The sequence below is a fragment of the Myodes glareolus genome, chromosome 10 (assembly GCF_982192425.1).
Source record: "Myodes glareolus chromosome 10, mMyoGla1.1, whole genome shotgun sequence".
Lineage (NCBI taxonomy): Eukaryota > Metazoa > Chordata > Mammalia > Rodentia > Cricetidae > Myodes > Myodes glareolus.
Window position 1 is genome coordinate 48,280,852 of NC_142035.1, and position 17,045 is coordinate 48,297,896.

At 46.5% G+C, this 17,045-nt stretch overlaps 1 protein-coding gene across 4 annotated transcripts in view; it reads right to left on the bottom strand.

The window, feature by feature from the left end:
* The window catches only part of Ebf4 (EBF transcription factor 4), a 72,193-nt gene that overhangs the window by 43,937 nt on the left and 11,211 nt on the right, over nucleotides 1-17,045 (bottom strand). For all 4 annotated transcript variants that reach the window (XR_015739074.1, XM_087911200.1, XM_087911201.1 and 1 more), the window contains exons 3-7: nucleotides 16,269-16,425; nucleotides 15,901-15,964; nucleotides 15,711-15,766; nucleotides 14,101-14,174; nucleotides 12,068-12,136 (exon numbers count right to left, since the gene is read on the bottom strand). Coding sequence is in view for 3 of the 4 variants with exons in the window: in XM_087911200.1 (XP_087767326.1) it covers nucleotides 12,068-12,136; nucleotides 14,101-14,174; nucleotides 15,711-15,766; nucleotides 15,901-15,964; nucleotides 16,269-16,425 (420 nt within the window). In the remaining variant the exon portion in view is untranslated. The remainder of the gene's footprint in view (nucleotides 1-12,067; nucleotides 12,137-14,100; nucleotides 14,175-15,710; nucleotides 15,767-15,900; nucleotides 15,965-16,268; nucleotides 16,426-17,045) is intronic.

Consider the following 17,045-nt stretch of genomic DNA (forward strand, 5'->3'; position numbering starts at 1 on the left):
TGGGTGGGCTGGGTGTGGGAGGTGGGTTTGAGGCAGGATGGAGGTGGAGAGTAACTAAAGAGATGTCCTGATGGGGGGGCTATTTTGGGGTTAGTGAGAAACCTAGTGCCAAGGAAAACCCCAGGAGCCCACAAGGATAACCCCAATTAAGACTCCTAGCAATGGTGGAGAGGGTGCCTGAACTTTGGTCATCTAATGTAAGCAGATTGGTGACTTCCCTAACTGCATCAGAGATACTCTATCCAGGAACTGATGGAAGCTGAGGCAGAGATCCACAGACACTGTGCTCAGCTCAGAGAGTCTTGCACAAGAAAGGGAGGATAGTACCAGCCAGAGGCAGTCATGATGGGGGAACCACAGAGACAGTGCACCTTAGCTGGGGAGAGTTCACAGTGGCTGGACCAAGAGTTAGGGAGCCTGCATGGGACTGAACTAGGCCCTCTGCATGTGGGTGACAATTGTGTAAGGCTTCTAAGAGTGGGAGCAGGACCTCTCCCTGGCACTTAGTTGGCCCATGCTGGATTACTTTGCCCAGTTTCAACGCAAAGGAGCTCAGTCCTGCCTCACTTTGATGTGCCATGCTTGTGCATGCCCATGGAGGCCTGCCCTTTTCTGAATGGAGATGGAGGAGGAGTGGATGGGGAGGGGGAAGATGGGGAAGGGGAGGAGACAAGAGGAGAGGAGGGAGGGGAAACTGGTTGGTATGTAAAATAAATGAGAAAATGTTATTTAAGTTAAAAAAATTTTTAAATTCCATTTTCAATAAAATGTCTTAGTAAGCAAAATTAAAAAAAAAAAAAAAGAGGGTGGTGATGAGGATTTGAACAGCAACTTACCAGGACACTGCGGGGAGGGCAGAGAAGCACATGAAGGGATGGGCGTCATTAGCACTTAGACACACACGGATTGAAGGCGCAGTGAGAGTCTGCTACACCCTATCAGAACAGCTGAAATTAAAACTAGGTCTTTCTAAGCGTCAATGGCAATGCAGAGGAGCCATGATGTTCAAACACTGATAGGAATGCCAAACGGTACACACACTTCAGAAACAGACTGCTGCCTACGACACCAAATGCACACGCCACGGAACTCCCCTTCTAGGCACCGACCCCAGAGAAACAAAAACATCGTCCATATGGTGAGTGCATGTGAAGGTTTACGAAATTTTATTTGCAGTACCCCCAAACTAGAAACAACTCAAAAGTCCACCAAAGGATCTCAAATATGATGAAATTCATACAATGGAGTATGACTCAACAATATAAAGAAAGGAACTACCAACTCATGCCACAGTGTGGACAAACCTCAAAGACTTGAGGCAAGTAAAATAAACTAGACAAAAAAGATCACAAACTGTACTCCTAGACTGGCTTTGAACTTGAGGCAATCCTCCTGCCTTAGCCTCCCAAGTGCTGGGATTACAGAGTTACTTGATGAATTGCCTACTACAAATACATTTTATTGTTTAGCATTATTTCTAAGTAAAACTATTTTTAAGAGGAAGAATAAGGAAACATACTTCTAGTGTCCTTATAACAAAAGGTAAATCATAACAAAAATGAATGATACTTAGCACTGAGCCAGTCAGAGTGCTCTATTTCCCCAGCCCCTGGAAAAGTGTTTTAAATAGATGGTAAATGATGATTGTATAAATAAAGAAAATGGTAAAAACTAACAAACATCCAGCTTAAGAGGCTAGCCGGGCAGTGGTGGTGCACACCTTTAATCCCAGCACTCAGGAGGCAGAGGCAGGTGGATCTCTGTGAATTTGAAGTCAGCTCGGTCTACATGGTCTACAGAGTGAGTTCCAGGACAGCCAGAATTGTTTCACAGAGAAACCCTGACTTAAAAAGTCAAATAAATAAATAAATAAATAAATAAGATTAAAATTAAAATTAAAAGCTAGAAAGGAATAATATAAACCCAATGAAGCAGACATTAATGTACTGCAAAAACAACAGACACTGGGAAAAGATTGACAAGGCTAACAGTTTTTTTGTTGTTGTTGTTGTTTTTAATAAAAATAGTGCTGGAGAAATGGGTCAGTGGCTAAGAGCACTGGCTGCTCTTGCAGAGGATCCAGGTTCAGTTCCCAGCACCACATGGCAGTTTCAGGGGCTCCGAGGCTCTCTTCTGGCCTCCACAGGAAGCAGGCACACACATGATGCACAGACACACAATGCAGGCAAAATACTCCAAAAACGAAAAAAAATTAAATAATTTAAAAATATTTTCTTCCTTATTCTTCTCTCATGCAATACACCCAACTGCAGCCTCCTCTCCCACCCAGGCCCACCCCACTCTTCTCCCTCAGATCCACTGCTCTTGTTTCTCGGCCTCCCAGTGATATCAACTAACCATGGCCTAACAAGACACAATAAGATTAGGCACAAACTCTCATATCAACGCTGGACAAGGTAACCTAATAGGAGGAAAAAAGGTCCCACGAACAAGCAAAAAGAGTCAGAGACAACCCAACTTCCACTATTAGGAGTCCGACAACACCCCAGAAGTGGGGTAAAACACAGTTTGTATGCTGTGAACCTAGTGCAGACCCACGCAGGCTCTGTGGTTGCCACTTCAGTCTCTGTGAGCCCCTATGAGCCCTGAGACCCACAACCAAACATTGGGCAGAGTTCGTGAGAACCCAGCAGAAAAGGGGGATGATTATAGGACTCAGAGGGGTCAAGAAGACTAGAACACAGCCCACAGAATTAATAAATAAAAAGAAAAATTAAGCAGAAGTACAGGGAGGGGGCAATGTACTTCCATAGACCCAGCAGTCATGAGGCGAGGCAGAAAGATAGCTACAAGTTTAGACCAGCCTGGACTACACAGTGAGGGTCAAGAGAGTCAGAACTGCATAGCAAGACCCTCCTCAAACTAATAAACAAGAAATAATAAGCAGGCTGGGCAGTGGTGGTGCATGCCTTTAATCCCAGCACTCGGGAGGCAGAGGCAGGCAGATCTCTGTGAGTTCGAGGCCAGCCTGGTCTACAAGAGCTAGTTCCAGGACAGGCTCCAAAGCTACAGAGAAACCCTGTCTTGAAAGAAAAAAAGAAAAGAAAAGAAAAAGAAACTCCAAAAGAGAAGGAAAGAAAGAATAAGCACATAGAATAAGCACATAATGAAAATGTTGATTTGCCAGCAAAACCTAAGGACACAGATATGACACAAACAGAAAGAGAAAAAAAAAGTTCACAATCAAAAACTCAGAAATTTATTTAGAGACAGGGTTTCTCTATTATGTAGCCCTGGCTGTCCTGGAACTACCTATGTAGACCAGACTGGCCTTGAACTCACAGAGATCCACCTGCCTCTGTTTCCTGAGTACTTGGGTTAGAGGTGTGTGTCACCACATCCAGGCAGAGAAATTATAAAAATAACATGATGAACAACCTTATAGAAACAAATTTCAGCTCACTGAAACAGTGAAGGAGGTCTGGAGAACAGCTCAGTGACAGAGCACTCGCCTGCTATGCAGGAGGCCCGGGGCTCGAAGACAAAGGAACAGAAGGCCAGAGTTTTCTGACCGGTGAAAACACACAAACTGGAGACAAATTATAGCAAATTTTCACAGAACAAATCCAAACTCATTCAACAGACAATAAAAAGGAAATCAGAGCCCACTTAACAATTTAATGCTGGAAAATCATGGGTTAAAACCACACAATAAAAGGCAAATTATAAAAAAATTACAAATCACAGATGAACACAGAAAGCAAGCTTAAGCGTATGATTATCAGAGCAGCTAGCATGGCAGATGAAGAGAGCAAATCCTCACAGGCTCTCCTACACCATGAGCCACGTGGTATTAAACCTCGTTGACATTAATGGGGATGCTCATGGCATAAGCATGAGACCTGGGTTGGATCCCCGGCATTCACGTAAAAAGGCTAGAGGTCACAGACTTCTGCAACCCTAGTGGAGGGGATGGAGACAGGCAGATTCCCGGAGCTCACTGGCCAGTCTGTCTAATCAATCCACGCACAGTAGCTTCAGTGAGATACTATCTCAAAAGGTAAGGTGGAGGAGATGGAGCAAGACATCAGCTTCGACCTCTTACCTCCACATGTGTGCACACAAGTAAAAAACTCACACAATCCCATTAACGTAATTCAGCACAGTAATGGTTAAACAGATTAAAGGAGAAAAGCTATATGATCAACTCAAGACGTGCAGAGAAAAGCAACATTTTAAATTCAACATCCGTTCATGATTTAAATGGAAAACCACCTTTCTTAACCCAATGGAATTCAATCAGCAGACAGGTAGCTGGAGTGAGCATTCTTTTATGTTGCTGTTTTGAGAAAGGGTATTAAGTGGTACAGGGTAACCTTGAACTTGCAATGTAGCCAAAGATAACCCTGAACTTCTGAGCCTCCTCCCAACTGTGTGCCACGGTACTGTGGCAGTGATACATTGCAAATGTTTTCTTTCAAATCAAGAACGGAGCTGGATCTAGTGGCCCAGGCCTGTAATCCCAGGAACTCGGAAGGTGGAGGCAGGAAGATCACAAGTTCAGTGCCTGATGAGACACAGAATGAGATCGAGGCCAGCCTGAGAAACTTAGTGAGACCCTGTTCCAAAATAAAGAGTAGAAAGAGGAATGAGGAATGAGTAGGAAATATAGGAGGAATGAGTCATGGGAGGAAGAAGGGAGGGCAGTGAGGAGGGGAGGGAGGGAGAACCAACCCACCAAACAAAAGAGAACCAACCAAATAAATAAATAAATATACTGTCTACATGTCAAGTAGTCAGGACTACACAGGAAGGCACTATTTCAAAACAAAATAACAAGAATGCCCATTACATGCCAGGCACGGTGGCTTACTCCAGCACTTTGAAGTTTGAGGCTAGCCTGGGTTATATAGGGAGATGCTGTCTTAAAAAAAAAAAAACAAAACAAAACAAAAAAAAACTTGGTTGCTTTTTTTTTTTTTGACAGGTTGGCTTAGAACTATTATACAGACCAGTCTGACCCCAAACTCACAGAATTCTGCCTGCCTCTGCTTCCTGAGTGCTGAGATTAAAGGTGTGTGCCAATATACCCAGTTTACAATGTTTATGGTACTCAAGGCTGTACTTGCAGTCCTAATTAATGCAATAAAGCAAGAAAAGTCACACACAAAAGGCCTGGGAAAAGTCATACACAAAAGCAGCTATTTGAATAAAATGACACAGACAGAAAACCAAATCAAAGTAAAGCAAAAGATCACATATGAAAATCAGTTGCATACCAACAAATAATATGTGGGCATCATGGCTCAACAGGAGGGAATTTCATGCTTAGTTAAGAGTCCGTGGGTGAGGCTGAAGAGAAGGATTCATCAGTTAAGAGCACTGGCTGCTCTTCCAGGAGACCTAGGTTTGGTTCTTGGCACCCGCAAGGTGGCTTACAGTCATTTGTAACTCCAGTTCCAGAAGATTTGATGTCCTCTTCTGGCCTCCACACACCGTGTGTGTGTGTGTGCATGTTTATGATGCAGGCAAAACATCTATACACATAAAAAGTTTTAAAAACCTGTAAAAGTCCATTGCTGGGTAGGCACAGGCTCTAGGGTTGAACTTGCTATGGTTTTGCTAAGTGGTCAGACTGTCAAGATGCCTCCTCATATTTATGTTTACACCCATAGACCTGGGCTGATCTCAACCTTGGTCTGGAAGCTACTTCATACAATGGGTTCTAGTCAGTGGAGCAAAACTGGTCAGAGAGCTGAGAATAAGAGACTGAATTCTCAGTTCTCAATGTATCAACCCTACCACCAAGAAAGAGTAGAGTGTCAAAGCCAGAGTGGTGGTTCTCAACCCAAGGGTTGTGACCCCTCAAAGACAATTGGAAAACACAGATATTTACATTACAATTTGTAACAGTAGCAAAATTACAGCCATGAAGCAGCAAGGACACTAATTCTATGGCTGGGGTCACCACAACATGTGGAACTGTACTGAAGGGTTCCGGCACCAGGAAGGCTGAGAACGACTGGGCCAGAAGATGGGTTAACGCTGTCAATGCTGTCTTTGGACTGGATGTGGCCACTGTAATCATGAACCCACAGCAGCTATGGTTAGCTGCACAAGATCAAGCCACCCAAAATTCTAGCAGAGATGGGGTAAACGATCTCCAGGCCCCCACTCCTTACTGAGGAGCTACTGTTGTTGACAGTTGCTGAGAGAAGGAAAATTATTTTTTCAAAGATTGGTGTGATTCCCATGATTCTCAAGCCCCAGTGTGTGACCCCCACACTCCCACACTGGTGTACATGTGCTGTTAGTGAGCTGTTTAAAAAAAAAAAAAAGACATGATCGGGGTGGTGGTGGTAGTGCACAATTTTAATCTCAGTACTCAGGAGGCAGAGATTGGCAGATCTCTGTAGTCTGAGGCCAGCCTGGTCTACAGAGTGAGTTCTAGTACAACCAGAACAACGCAGAGAAATCCTGTCTCAAATATAAAACAAAAACCATGAAGTTGGGGGAAATTAATGGGAATATGGGTGGGTTGATGAGTTGGGATAGGGAAATCAGGGGCAGATACTATCATATTTATTGTGCATGTGTATAAATTTCTCAATAATAAAAAATAAAGTTATAATTTAAAATAAGAACAAAATATGTAAATGGTCATGAGAAGATGTGCATGTCTGAGCAGCTCATTCCTGCCACATTCCCAGCGACATCAACCGTGACCATTCCACATAAAACTGCACTTCTCCATCACAATCATTTTCACTTGTCCCTATTTCCCCCATTTCCTTCTAAAAGACTCAAACTTTACATAAGCAGATTCTAAAATTTACATGAGAACACAGCAGGCCAAAACAGCCAACGTTTTCTTGAAAAAATTATTACCTAACTCCCTGCACTTCTTTCTGTCATGAGGACAGGTATTTTTGCTTGATTGATGTATTCTTTTATATTTATATATATGAAACCTAAAACTGTTCCTGGGATCTCTTGGTTCTTGTCTTCTTGAGGAAAAGAACTCAGTCAAGAGACATAGACAATTTAAGCAGAAGTTTATTTAATAAAGTACGCAAAGTAAACACTCCAAAAGAGGCTGTAGTGGACTAGTGGACTGCCTCGGGCAGGGAGCAGTCCAGGAGGTTCTGCGGGTTCTGCATTTGGATTTTTAAAAAAGTTTTCATGCATATGTATGAAATTAAGAGTCAGACTGATGACAGAAGGTAACCCTTTCCCTCCCAAACCTTGGTGGACCAGATCTCCCTTCTAGAGTACTGGTTCCCATGCTCCTCTAGAAAACCACACACACGGAGGGTGTCAAAAGGACAGGACAGGGCTGGAGAGAGGACTCAGAGGGGAAGAGCTCTTGTTGCTCTTGCAGAGGACCCAGGCTTTGTTCCAAGCACCCACATGACAGCTCACAACCATCTGTAACCCCAATTCCAGGGAATCCAAAGCCCTCTTCCGACCTCCTCTGGCACCAGGCAAGCATGTTATGCACAAACATACGTACACACAAGTAAAATATCCATACACATTAAAAACAAAAAGCCACAATGCAAGTAATATTATAATGATGTCAGGACTTTTGAGAACATAGACCCTCTGTGAATGCGTGTGTGTGGGAAGATGCCCTCTGGTGCCTTGAGAACTACATGTATGTGGGAAGATGCCCTCTGGTGCCTTGAGAACTACACATGTGTGGGAAGATGCCATCTAGTGCCTTAGTTTCAACAACTCAACTACATTTTCAGGGGTGTTTAACCACAAAGAGACACAGTCTCATCTCTAGCTCCTTATCTATGTGGTATCAGAATCTGGTATATGCACTATTCACACAGTGCCTGGTACACAGTACTGTTCAACAACAAGTTATTGAGCAAGTGAATGAGTGAAAACAGTAAGTACATGTGGCCTTGGAAAATTATACAACTTTACCGAAAGTCTTTAAAAGTGGCTGTATAAATGGACTATATAAATGGCTGTATAAATGTATAAATATTCATTGCAATATTACTCAAAGAATATTACTACACACTTAGTGTGTGTGTGTACAAGTGTAGATTGATGTGAGAATCCATACAAGTAGTTTCTAAAATTTGCATGAAAACACTAAAGGCCCAAACGTCCAGTATTCTCTTGAAAAAACATTTAGGGAAAGTGAGTGACTTGTCCTATACACTCTTCCTACATCATCATCATCAATCTATGTGATCAAAATGACCCAGCTACATTGTCAAGGGTGTCTAGCCACAAAGAGACGCAGTCACCACAATGCAGTTGCAGTTTTCTTTGGTTACCTCATCTCTAGCTCCTAAGAGGTCACTAAAATCAACAGGGAGCTGTGGTATCAAACATCTACTGCCCCAGTACTGTACTAGGGAGGACAAGAGAATCATAAGTCCATTGGCAGCTTGGGCTACTCGGTGTCTCAAAAACAATAAATAACAAGTAGGTAAATAAGCAAATAAATACATAAACAAGAAAAAACCCAATAATTGAAAAAGAAAAATGAAGGCAAGGCACGGTGGTACATGCCTTTAATACCAGTATTTGGAAGGCACAGGCAGGCAGATCTCTATGAGTTCAAGGCCAATCCGGCCTATATATCTAGTTCTGGGCCAGCCAGAGCTACACAGTCAGACCTTGTCTCAAAACAACAGTAAAACGAACAAATAACCACAAACACAACTCCAACTACACAACATATTATTTAGAGAATATATAATCCATGATAACTCAATTTAGAAATAAATCACACTCATCTCCACGAGAGGGCTAGGCAATGGTACAAACAAGAAAAAATTGGTTTCAGTAAGATTTTTAATTTTTAATTTTTGTTTATTGTTTTGTGGGGCAGGGTTGCCCTGCGTATCCTAGGCTGGTCTCAAATCTATCCATCCTGTGGAATGTTTCATGATTTTTATTTTTCTTTGGTATTTATCATATAGAATATAACATTTTTGCTTTAAAAAATAAATCCCTTATATGAGCATTTGCCTGAGTATGTGGACATATACCACATGTGTGTCTGGTACCCTCGGATGCCAGAAGAAGGAGCTGGGTCCTTTAAAACTGGAGTTACTGTTAGTAGTAACCATCATGTGGGTGCTGGGAACAGAACTCAGGTCCTTGCAAGAGCAACAAGTACTCAACCACTGAGCCATCCCTCTAGTCCCACAGGATAAACTTCAAAAGTAATCTTAGAGGTGAGGATGTAGCTCAGCAGGAGAGTACCGCAGAGGCCCTGGGTTTCACCCTTAGCATCTCCAGAATAAAATAAAATGATGTTTATTTAAAAGTCTTTCTAAACACAGCGAAAATCTTGACTATTTTTTTAAAAAAATAAAAGACCAGACAAACTTCATCACAACACCGTTCAAAGACAACAGCCAAAAACAGCCAAATAGAACAAACACGAACAGCTCATAGCAAAGAACTGAGTTCTTTCAGATAAACCACCAAGAAACACCAACTCTTAGAGAAAACTTAGCACAAAACATGAACAGACCGTGAAAAAGGAACAAGAGGGTAGGCTCAGCCATTCAGAGAACGAGAAACGGAAGTTGCTGGGATGCGACTGCTCGGTTTACTGACGGAGACAGGGGGAGCAGGGGGAGCCATTGTTTGCTGAAACCATCTGTCACCCCACGTTCCATCAGGCCTTGGAGCTTTCGCTCCTAAATCCCAATCCCAATGCTGCTCCTGTATACAGTCTTGATGACTGCAATGTCAACTCAGGCTTTTTTCTTCCGATACTCTCTCCACCCCATTCCTTGGGCATGTTTTCCCCTGTTGACATTGCTCCCCTCTTTTGCTGGCCAAGTGTTACTAAGAAATTCAACACAAAATCCTCCCACCCACAGGCAGTCTCCTCTCCAACCCGATTCTGATTTCCTGCCTGTCACTCATCTCCAGCAATTCTTCAGTCCCTTCTGAACCTACGTTCCCTCTTCTGCACTTCTCCCTTAGTGCGCCTGAGTCCCATTTCAGCTCTGGAAGGCCATCTTGACCAGGCCTTTCACCGTTTTACCACCCCAGCTTTTACTGTGCTGAACTGGCAACCCCTCCCCTGGGGCTCACACAACCACTCTACCTTTATGGCCCGAGATGGCCAAAGAACTAAATTTATGGCCACAGAACTCGGGCAGGCCCTAGCGCTGCGTGGCAATGACATGGGATTCCCCCAGACCGCTCACCCTCCTAGAAAAACATTTCACCCCCCTAGTGTCTCCCTCTCCATCTTCATCCTCAGCTGTTGACCTTCCTTCTTCACTGAGAAAACAAAGCAATCATAAAACAAAACCAGAAGGCAATCAGAAGAGAGTATCGACAAGCTCCCATGCTAACCCATTCGAGAGGCCATGTTCTCTGTTTTCCAACGCCTCCCTGGACCAATGGTTTGGATTCCCAGACAAACCAGAGCATCCACCCAAGTACCAGAGCCTACCCCTTTCACTAGCTGCAGGACATTAGCACAGAAACCCTCCCTTCTCTTTCTTGCATACTGGATGCCTCTCCAGGTATCACACTGCAGTTTTCCTTGCCCTTCCTTGCAATGCCCCCACCTCCAAACTGCTTCTCTGACCCCTTCAAGGTTGCTCTGCAGCTGTTTCTGAACTCCACAACCCCATTCTTTGTACTCTCTAGGGAGCGGGTTGAGTCCTGACTGTAATGTTGACATGGGCATCCGCAACTCCAGTAGCTCAGTCCCATAGGAGGGGCAAAGCCTTCCCCAGGTCAGGCGGAGAGGGAAGGGAAGGCCTTCCTTGGGTCTGGGTTTGAGTGTTGACAGTATGCGCGGACCCACCGCCACTACACCCACCACCCAGTGTTCACATCCTGAAGACAGCTCCCTGCAGAGATTGCTCCTACTGAGGGTAGCTAAACCTACCTCCTTGTTCAGCTGTATGTAACAACCCCGACTGTTCGTTTATCTGTATGTAATAACCTCACCTCCTTGTTCAGCTGTGTGCAACAGTCTACATCTCCATGACATCTAAATACCGCTCAACTGTCTATGTTAAACACACTGAGCTCCTGGGATGCTGAGGCTCCTCTATGAGACTGAGCACAGAACACCCAATCCAAGCTTTTCTGTGTGTCCATGTGTTTGTCGTTCCTTCACTGGCTGCCCAGTTAGGTCAATGCCTGGTGTTGTGCAAGGGCTTGGCAATGCACCTCTGCTCCACTGACATATTCCTGCTGAGGTCATCGGTATCTTCGACACTGCTAAAGCCAACCATCAGTGCTGAGCAGTACTGGTCACAGTCGCCTGCTGCCTCCACCTTGGGGCATCTTCTGATGTAACTTCCAGGACACGGCACTGCCTTGATTTGACTCTTACCTCACTGGCAGCTTCTCTGCACTCTCCTTTGCTGGTTCTACAGCATCTAAACACTGGACAGCCCTGGTGCAGCCCTCAGAACTCTCCTGTTTTCTACCAACCCTCATTCCCCAATCTCATTTATTCACTTTGTGTCCACAGCCTGCATCCTTCCCTTCCCCAATTGTGTTTCCAGCTTCTTTTTAAACCTCCCACCTGGGTGTTTAGTTAGCCTTCCAAGCACGGTATGGCTACAACCAAACTCCTAGTATTTCACCCTGCCAACTTGCTCTCCCCCAAATCTCCTTTTTAATAAACTTCCTTTTCCAAGTTGATCGGATCTGAAACACTGAAGACACCTTTGAAATGTCACCTCTCTCTGTGTGTCTTTGGCTCTCTTGCTTCTCCCCTTATATAACCAAATCCAGACACAAAGACAGGCGTGGCAGTGTGCATATGTGATCCCAGCACTCAGAGCCAACAGCACAGAGCACCAGCACCTGGCCCTCAGCAGCCCCACTCTGTGTCTCTCCTTAGATGTTCTTCACCATTCTGCCATGTCCTGATTCTTCTCTGGTTCCTTTGCTAAAGGAATTGGGGGCTGCAGCTCCAGAAAACTTGTCCTAGGGACTTCTCTCGGCAGGCCACGACTGGCATTTCCTTGGGGGAAGTCTCTCTGACCTCAGAGCCACCCACATAGCACCTTAGGAAATCTCTCGGCTTCCACCCCTCTGTTGAATGCTCAGTGGCTCAGTCCAGGTCCCCTCCCCAAGCCTGTACCTGTCAATAATGACCGGATCTGAAGGCGTCTCATTCCGGTTGCCACAGCTCTTGCGGTCACAGCACCGGCTGAAGAAAAGACGAAGACAGGAAGAAATGATGAAAGAGTGTGAGGGGCCAGGCCCAGTGAGGGATCAGATGTCCTGTTCTGGGTGCAGAATTCCTGCATGCAGGGGATCTCTTGCAAGAGAAAGCCAGGAAGGGTCTTAGCAGGACCCTTGGCAGCTTAGTTCTAGGAATGGGGTTAGCTGTGAAACCTTGGGGTTAGCTGTGAAATCCATTAGCAGTGGATCATCTACAGTGTCTCTTTGATGACCACAAAGTGAACTTGCCCCTGTAAGAGGCGTCCTGACCCAGATGTGTCCTGTGCCCGGCACTCCAGGGGCCTTCTCTAGCTTTTTAAAATAATTATTATTTTAGTCATTTTTCTTCCAAGGGCAATCACTGTCTCAACAACATGTTTCTAAACACATTTTCTTTTCCACATATTAGAAGCAGTCTCTGAGGCACTGAAGGATGGACACATCCAGGAAAGCCCTTCAGGAAATGCCAGGCTCTAGCGTAAAGAAAAGGGTGAGCTCTCCCCTATCCTCCCCTTCTCCCTTCTCTCTCCCCATCTCCCCTTAAGGGAGGATTGGGAAGAGCTTGGGGGAATGAGATGGGTGAGATAGAGGAAGGGTAGATATGGGAGCAGGGAAGTAGATATCTTAATTAAGGGAGCCATTTTAGGGTTGGCAAGAGACTGACTCTAGAGGGGTTCCCAGGTCCAAGGAGAGGTCCCCAGCTTGTTCCTTGAACAGCAGAGGAGAGGGTGCCTGAACTGGCCTTGTCCCATAGCCACATTGATGAATATCTTGCATATCACCATAGAACCTTCATCTGGTGATGGATGGAGATAGAGGCAGACTCCCACACTGGAGCACTGGACTGAGCTCCCAAGGTCCAAATGAGGAGCAGAAGGAGGGAGAATATGAGCAAGGAAGTCAGGACCGCGAGGGGTGCGCCCACCCACTGAGTCGGTGGGTCTGATCTAATGGGAGCTCACCAAGGCCAGCTGGACTGGACTGATGGAGCATGTGATCAAACCGGACTCTGAATGTGGCTGACAATGAGGGCTGACTGAGAAGCCAAGAACAATGACACTGAGTTTTGATTCTACTGCATTTACTGGCTTTGTGGGAGCCTTGTTTGTTTGGATGCTCACCTTTATAGACCTGGGGGGAGCGGGGAGGACCTTGGACTTCCCACGGGGCAGAGAACCCTGACTGTTCTTAGGACTGTAGAGGAAGAGGGAAGGGGGGAGGGGGAGGGAAATGGGAGGTGGGGAGGAGGTGGAAATTCTAAATAAATAAATAAATAAATAAGCAAAACAAAACAGAAAAATTTGGAGAGCCTTTTAAAAAAAGAAAAAAGAGGGCTGGAGAGATGGCTCAGCGGTTAAGAGCACTGCCTGCTCTTCCACAGGTCCTGAGTTCAATTCCCAGCAACCACATGGTGGCTCACAACCATCTGAAATGAGATCTGATGCCCTCTTCTGGCCTGCAGACAGACACACAGACAGAATAGTGTATACATAATAAATAAATAAATATTTTAAAAAAAAAGAAAAAAGAAAAGGAGGAGCTAAGGGCTCTTTCCTTCTCCCTACCCCCAACTTATCTACCAAAGATCTGCCCGGCATTTCTCACTTCTAGGCAGTTTGCTTTCCTCCACCAGGCCCCTAAGCAAATCCCAGAGCCCTCTGTGTTGCCCAACCCAGCCCTGTCCCCATCTTCCCAGAGAGCTACTCCCTGGAGCTTTATTAGTTGAGCTTCCAGTAGCAGTAGGAGGCCTCTCTTGCAAAAACACTTAGAGAAGTCACATAAACAGGCCAGGCTAATGGGGCCTCAAGGAGCCTCTCCCCTGCCCATGCTTCCCCAGGGACCTGGCAGTTGTTGTGAAATAGAAGAAGACTTGACAGGGGACCTGGGCTGTAGCTCAAGGAGGTACGCTGTCTTGTCAATGTCAAGGCACATCTGGAGGTACCACCTTACCTGCACATGATCTCGTGAGTGAGCAGCACTCGGCACATTTCAGGATTCTTGTCCTGTCCCTCATAGATGATAGCCTGGGGAGGAGGAAGCGTGCAGGCTGGCGGGGAGGGAGGTTCCTCTCAAGTCCCCGTGGCAAGCACAGTGAGCCTATGGGTCTACCCTGGTGACTCCCAAACCCAGGCCCAGGAGAGGCCCCACCCCAGGAAAGCTCGTGTCTTTTGCCCTGATCTGAAGAGTCCAGGGGTGGAAAGCAGAAATCTGAAGCCTGGCTGCTCAGGTGGAGGACAGCCTTCTACCCTCAAATTGGACTGTCACCTAGGTAACAAGAATGGCACCAGGTCTGCAGATTCCCTGCTGGTGGACAGGCAGTCCCACCCTGCATATGCTCCTACCCTCACCCACTCCTAGCATCTCCTTTGGTGCAGGCTGCTCCATGCTACAGTGGGCTTCTGCCTCTGCCTCTGTTCATGCGTATTGTCCCTTTGCAATTCCTGCCAACTAACAAAACAGACCACTGAGCTGCCTCTTCCCCCTCCCTATCACTTCTCCAGCTCAGACCAGCACGATGTCCTTGGACTGTCGGAGCCCCTCTTTCAAGTTTCCCAGCAGCCTCTGTCCTGAACAAGAAGTGAGCTTCTCAAACTGTAAATCTGGCTCCCTGCTCTAGCCTCTGGGCCTTCCAGCCTTCCTCTGTCTATAGGTTTTTTTCTCTGTAGGCTCCCACATGCCACCCAGTACCACTGCCATTGCTTGGCCCACTTCCCCTGTCAAAGTGACTGAGAGTTTTCTGGATATAAGCCATTCTGCTTTGCTCTGGTGGAGGCCTCTAGAAGCGCCTGTCCATACAACAGCATGCAAGTTGCGTGCTTCATTCCAGATCCACTAATCTGGCCCATTTACGATGCGAGCTCCTTCTCCCAGCATGTTTCTGAAAGGCCCGAGACTTGGGCTGCCTCTCAGAGTGCATCGGGTTGGTTTCCCTGAGCTGCTTTGGTCAGTCCCAAGCCTCCTTCCTGGGACCAGTGTATCATCACCATGCTGAGTGTCTGCAGGATGAGCTCTGGGACCGCACACAGGTAGGTTTCTTTTCTGACCCACCCCCACCCCCTTTGCAGTTGGTGATGACAATAGTTCCTCTTGAGAACTGCTCTCAGTGGAGTTGCCTCCACTACTGTGTGCTCTTGCCTTAGGCATGGTCCCCAAACAATGGCTGACTGATCAGAAAGCAAAACTTCCAGTGCTCTTTCTATTCTACCAATCCCTGTGGACTGGGCTAAAGCTGAATTCTACTTGAGACCACCTGTTTCCTGGGTATCTTCCTGTCCTGATTCCTTTCCTCTCCTCCTGAGCAGGGCTTTTCCTCTTCAACAATAAACTGCATGCCCCTGATTTTGTGTCTAAGATTGGGTTGCTAAGGGATATGACTTAAGCCAGGGTCTTTTTTGTAAATACTTTCTTTTCCAGACTGGAGAGAAAAAGCACAACCTTCTTGCCACAGGCAGGGAACTGGGAGAGCAGTGAGAGTGAAGCCACAAGAAAGACAGAGGGGTTAAGAATGTTTACTCAAACCAAGTCTAGGATGGGCCTGAACAGCCCCCAGGCTGGCTCACCTGCTTCGACATGGAGTCAATGAGACGCACATAGAGGTCTTGCTCTGTCCGAAGTCCTAGGATGGGAAAGTAGAAAGAACTTGCTGTCTGGGGGGCATGAGGAGGCCCCAGATGACTATACCCACACCGTCTCCAGCCCTGATGAGGGTGCTTGTGTCTCAAGGTGCTCTAGTACCCAGACTCTGCTTACCATTGTTATACACCAGCCGAAGGCGGTAATGGATCCCGTTATTTGTTTTTTCTGTCCCAGGCTCCTGCAAGGACAAGACAGGAGGATGTTCAAGTGCTCAGGGTCTTCAACCTCTGTCACCCATACCCTCCTTCACCCGTGCCCGCCATCGAATCCCACTGTCCTTCTTTGCCTTCCAGCCATTCACCCACGGTTTCCCACTCATCTTCCCCAGGGTGCGTGTGTGTGTGTGCGTGCACATGTGTGTGCACATGTGTGTGTGTGTGTGTGTGTGTGTGTGTGTGTGTGTGTGTGTGTAAGCGTCAAGGTCCCTGAAGGCCACCCATCACTCCCAGTGCTAGCCCCAGGCCAGCCCATGAGCCTCTCACTCGTTCCTTTTCCACGAAGTCGATGAAGGCTGTGCGCTCCACCTCCACGGGCTGCCCCTGCCGGTCGTACATGGCCAGCACGAAGTGGAAGAAGTTGGACTTCCTGAGGTTGGAGGGGGGCTGCTTTTCAAAATGTGCTCTTGCCAGGCCCACGCCACTGTGGGAGGAAAGGAACTGGAAAACCACTGGAAGGGTCCTCCCGTGAGGAAGACCCCAGGGGTTCTGGCCAGGCAGGTGGCTGGCCAGGAGTAGGCTCTGACATGCCAAGAGTTTGGACAAGAGATCAAATCAGATGGGTCCTTCCATCCTGGACAGGACCATATCCGTTCCATAAGGAGGCCTCCAATGCTGAGGATACCCCAGTGTGCTTCTTTGAGAAGAAATACCACAGGTGCTGCATGAAGGCATCCTGCCAGGCTTCTCCCTGGGACCCATATTCAGGAAGTCTTATCTCTAAAATCAAGTGTATAAATGGTAAACCAATTCATTGTACTGTCCAGAGGCATTCGGGGCATCAGAGAGGACCTAGGAGGTTCTGGAATGAATTTCTCATTGAAGCTCAACTTTCAGCTACGGCTTCTATGGCATTGCCTAGGACACGATGCCCACCAGACTACCAGGGACAGCTTCTATGGCATTGCCTAGGACACGATGCCCACCAGACTACCAGGGACACTGAACTGGTTCCAGGCTCTCTGTCTGCCCATTCCAGACCTTGGGCAATGGCTACAGATGGGGAATACACTCTCTGGGTGCAGAAGGTATGATTCCAGCTTC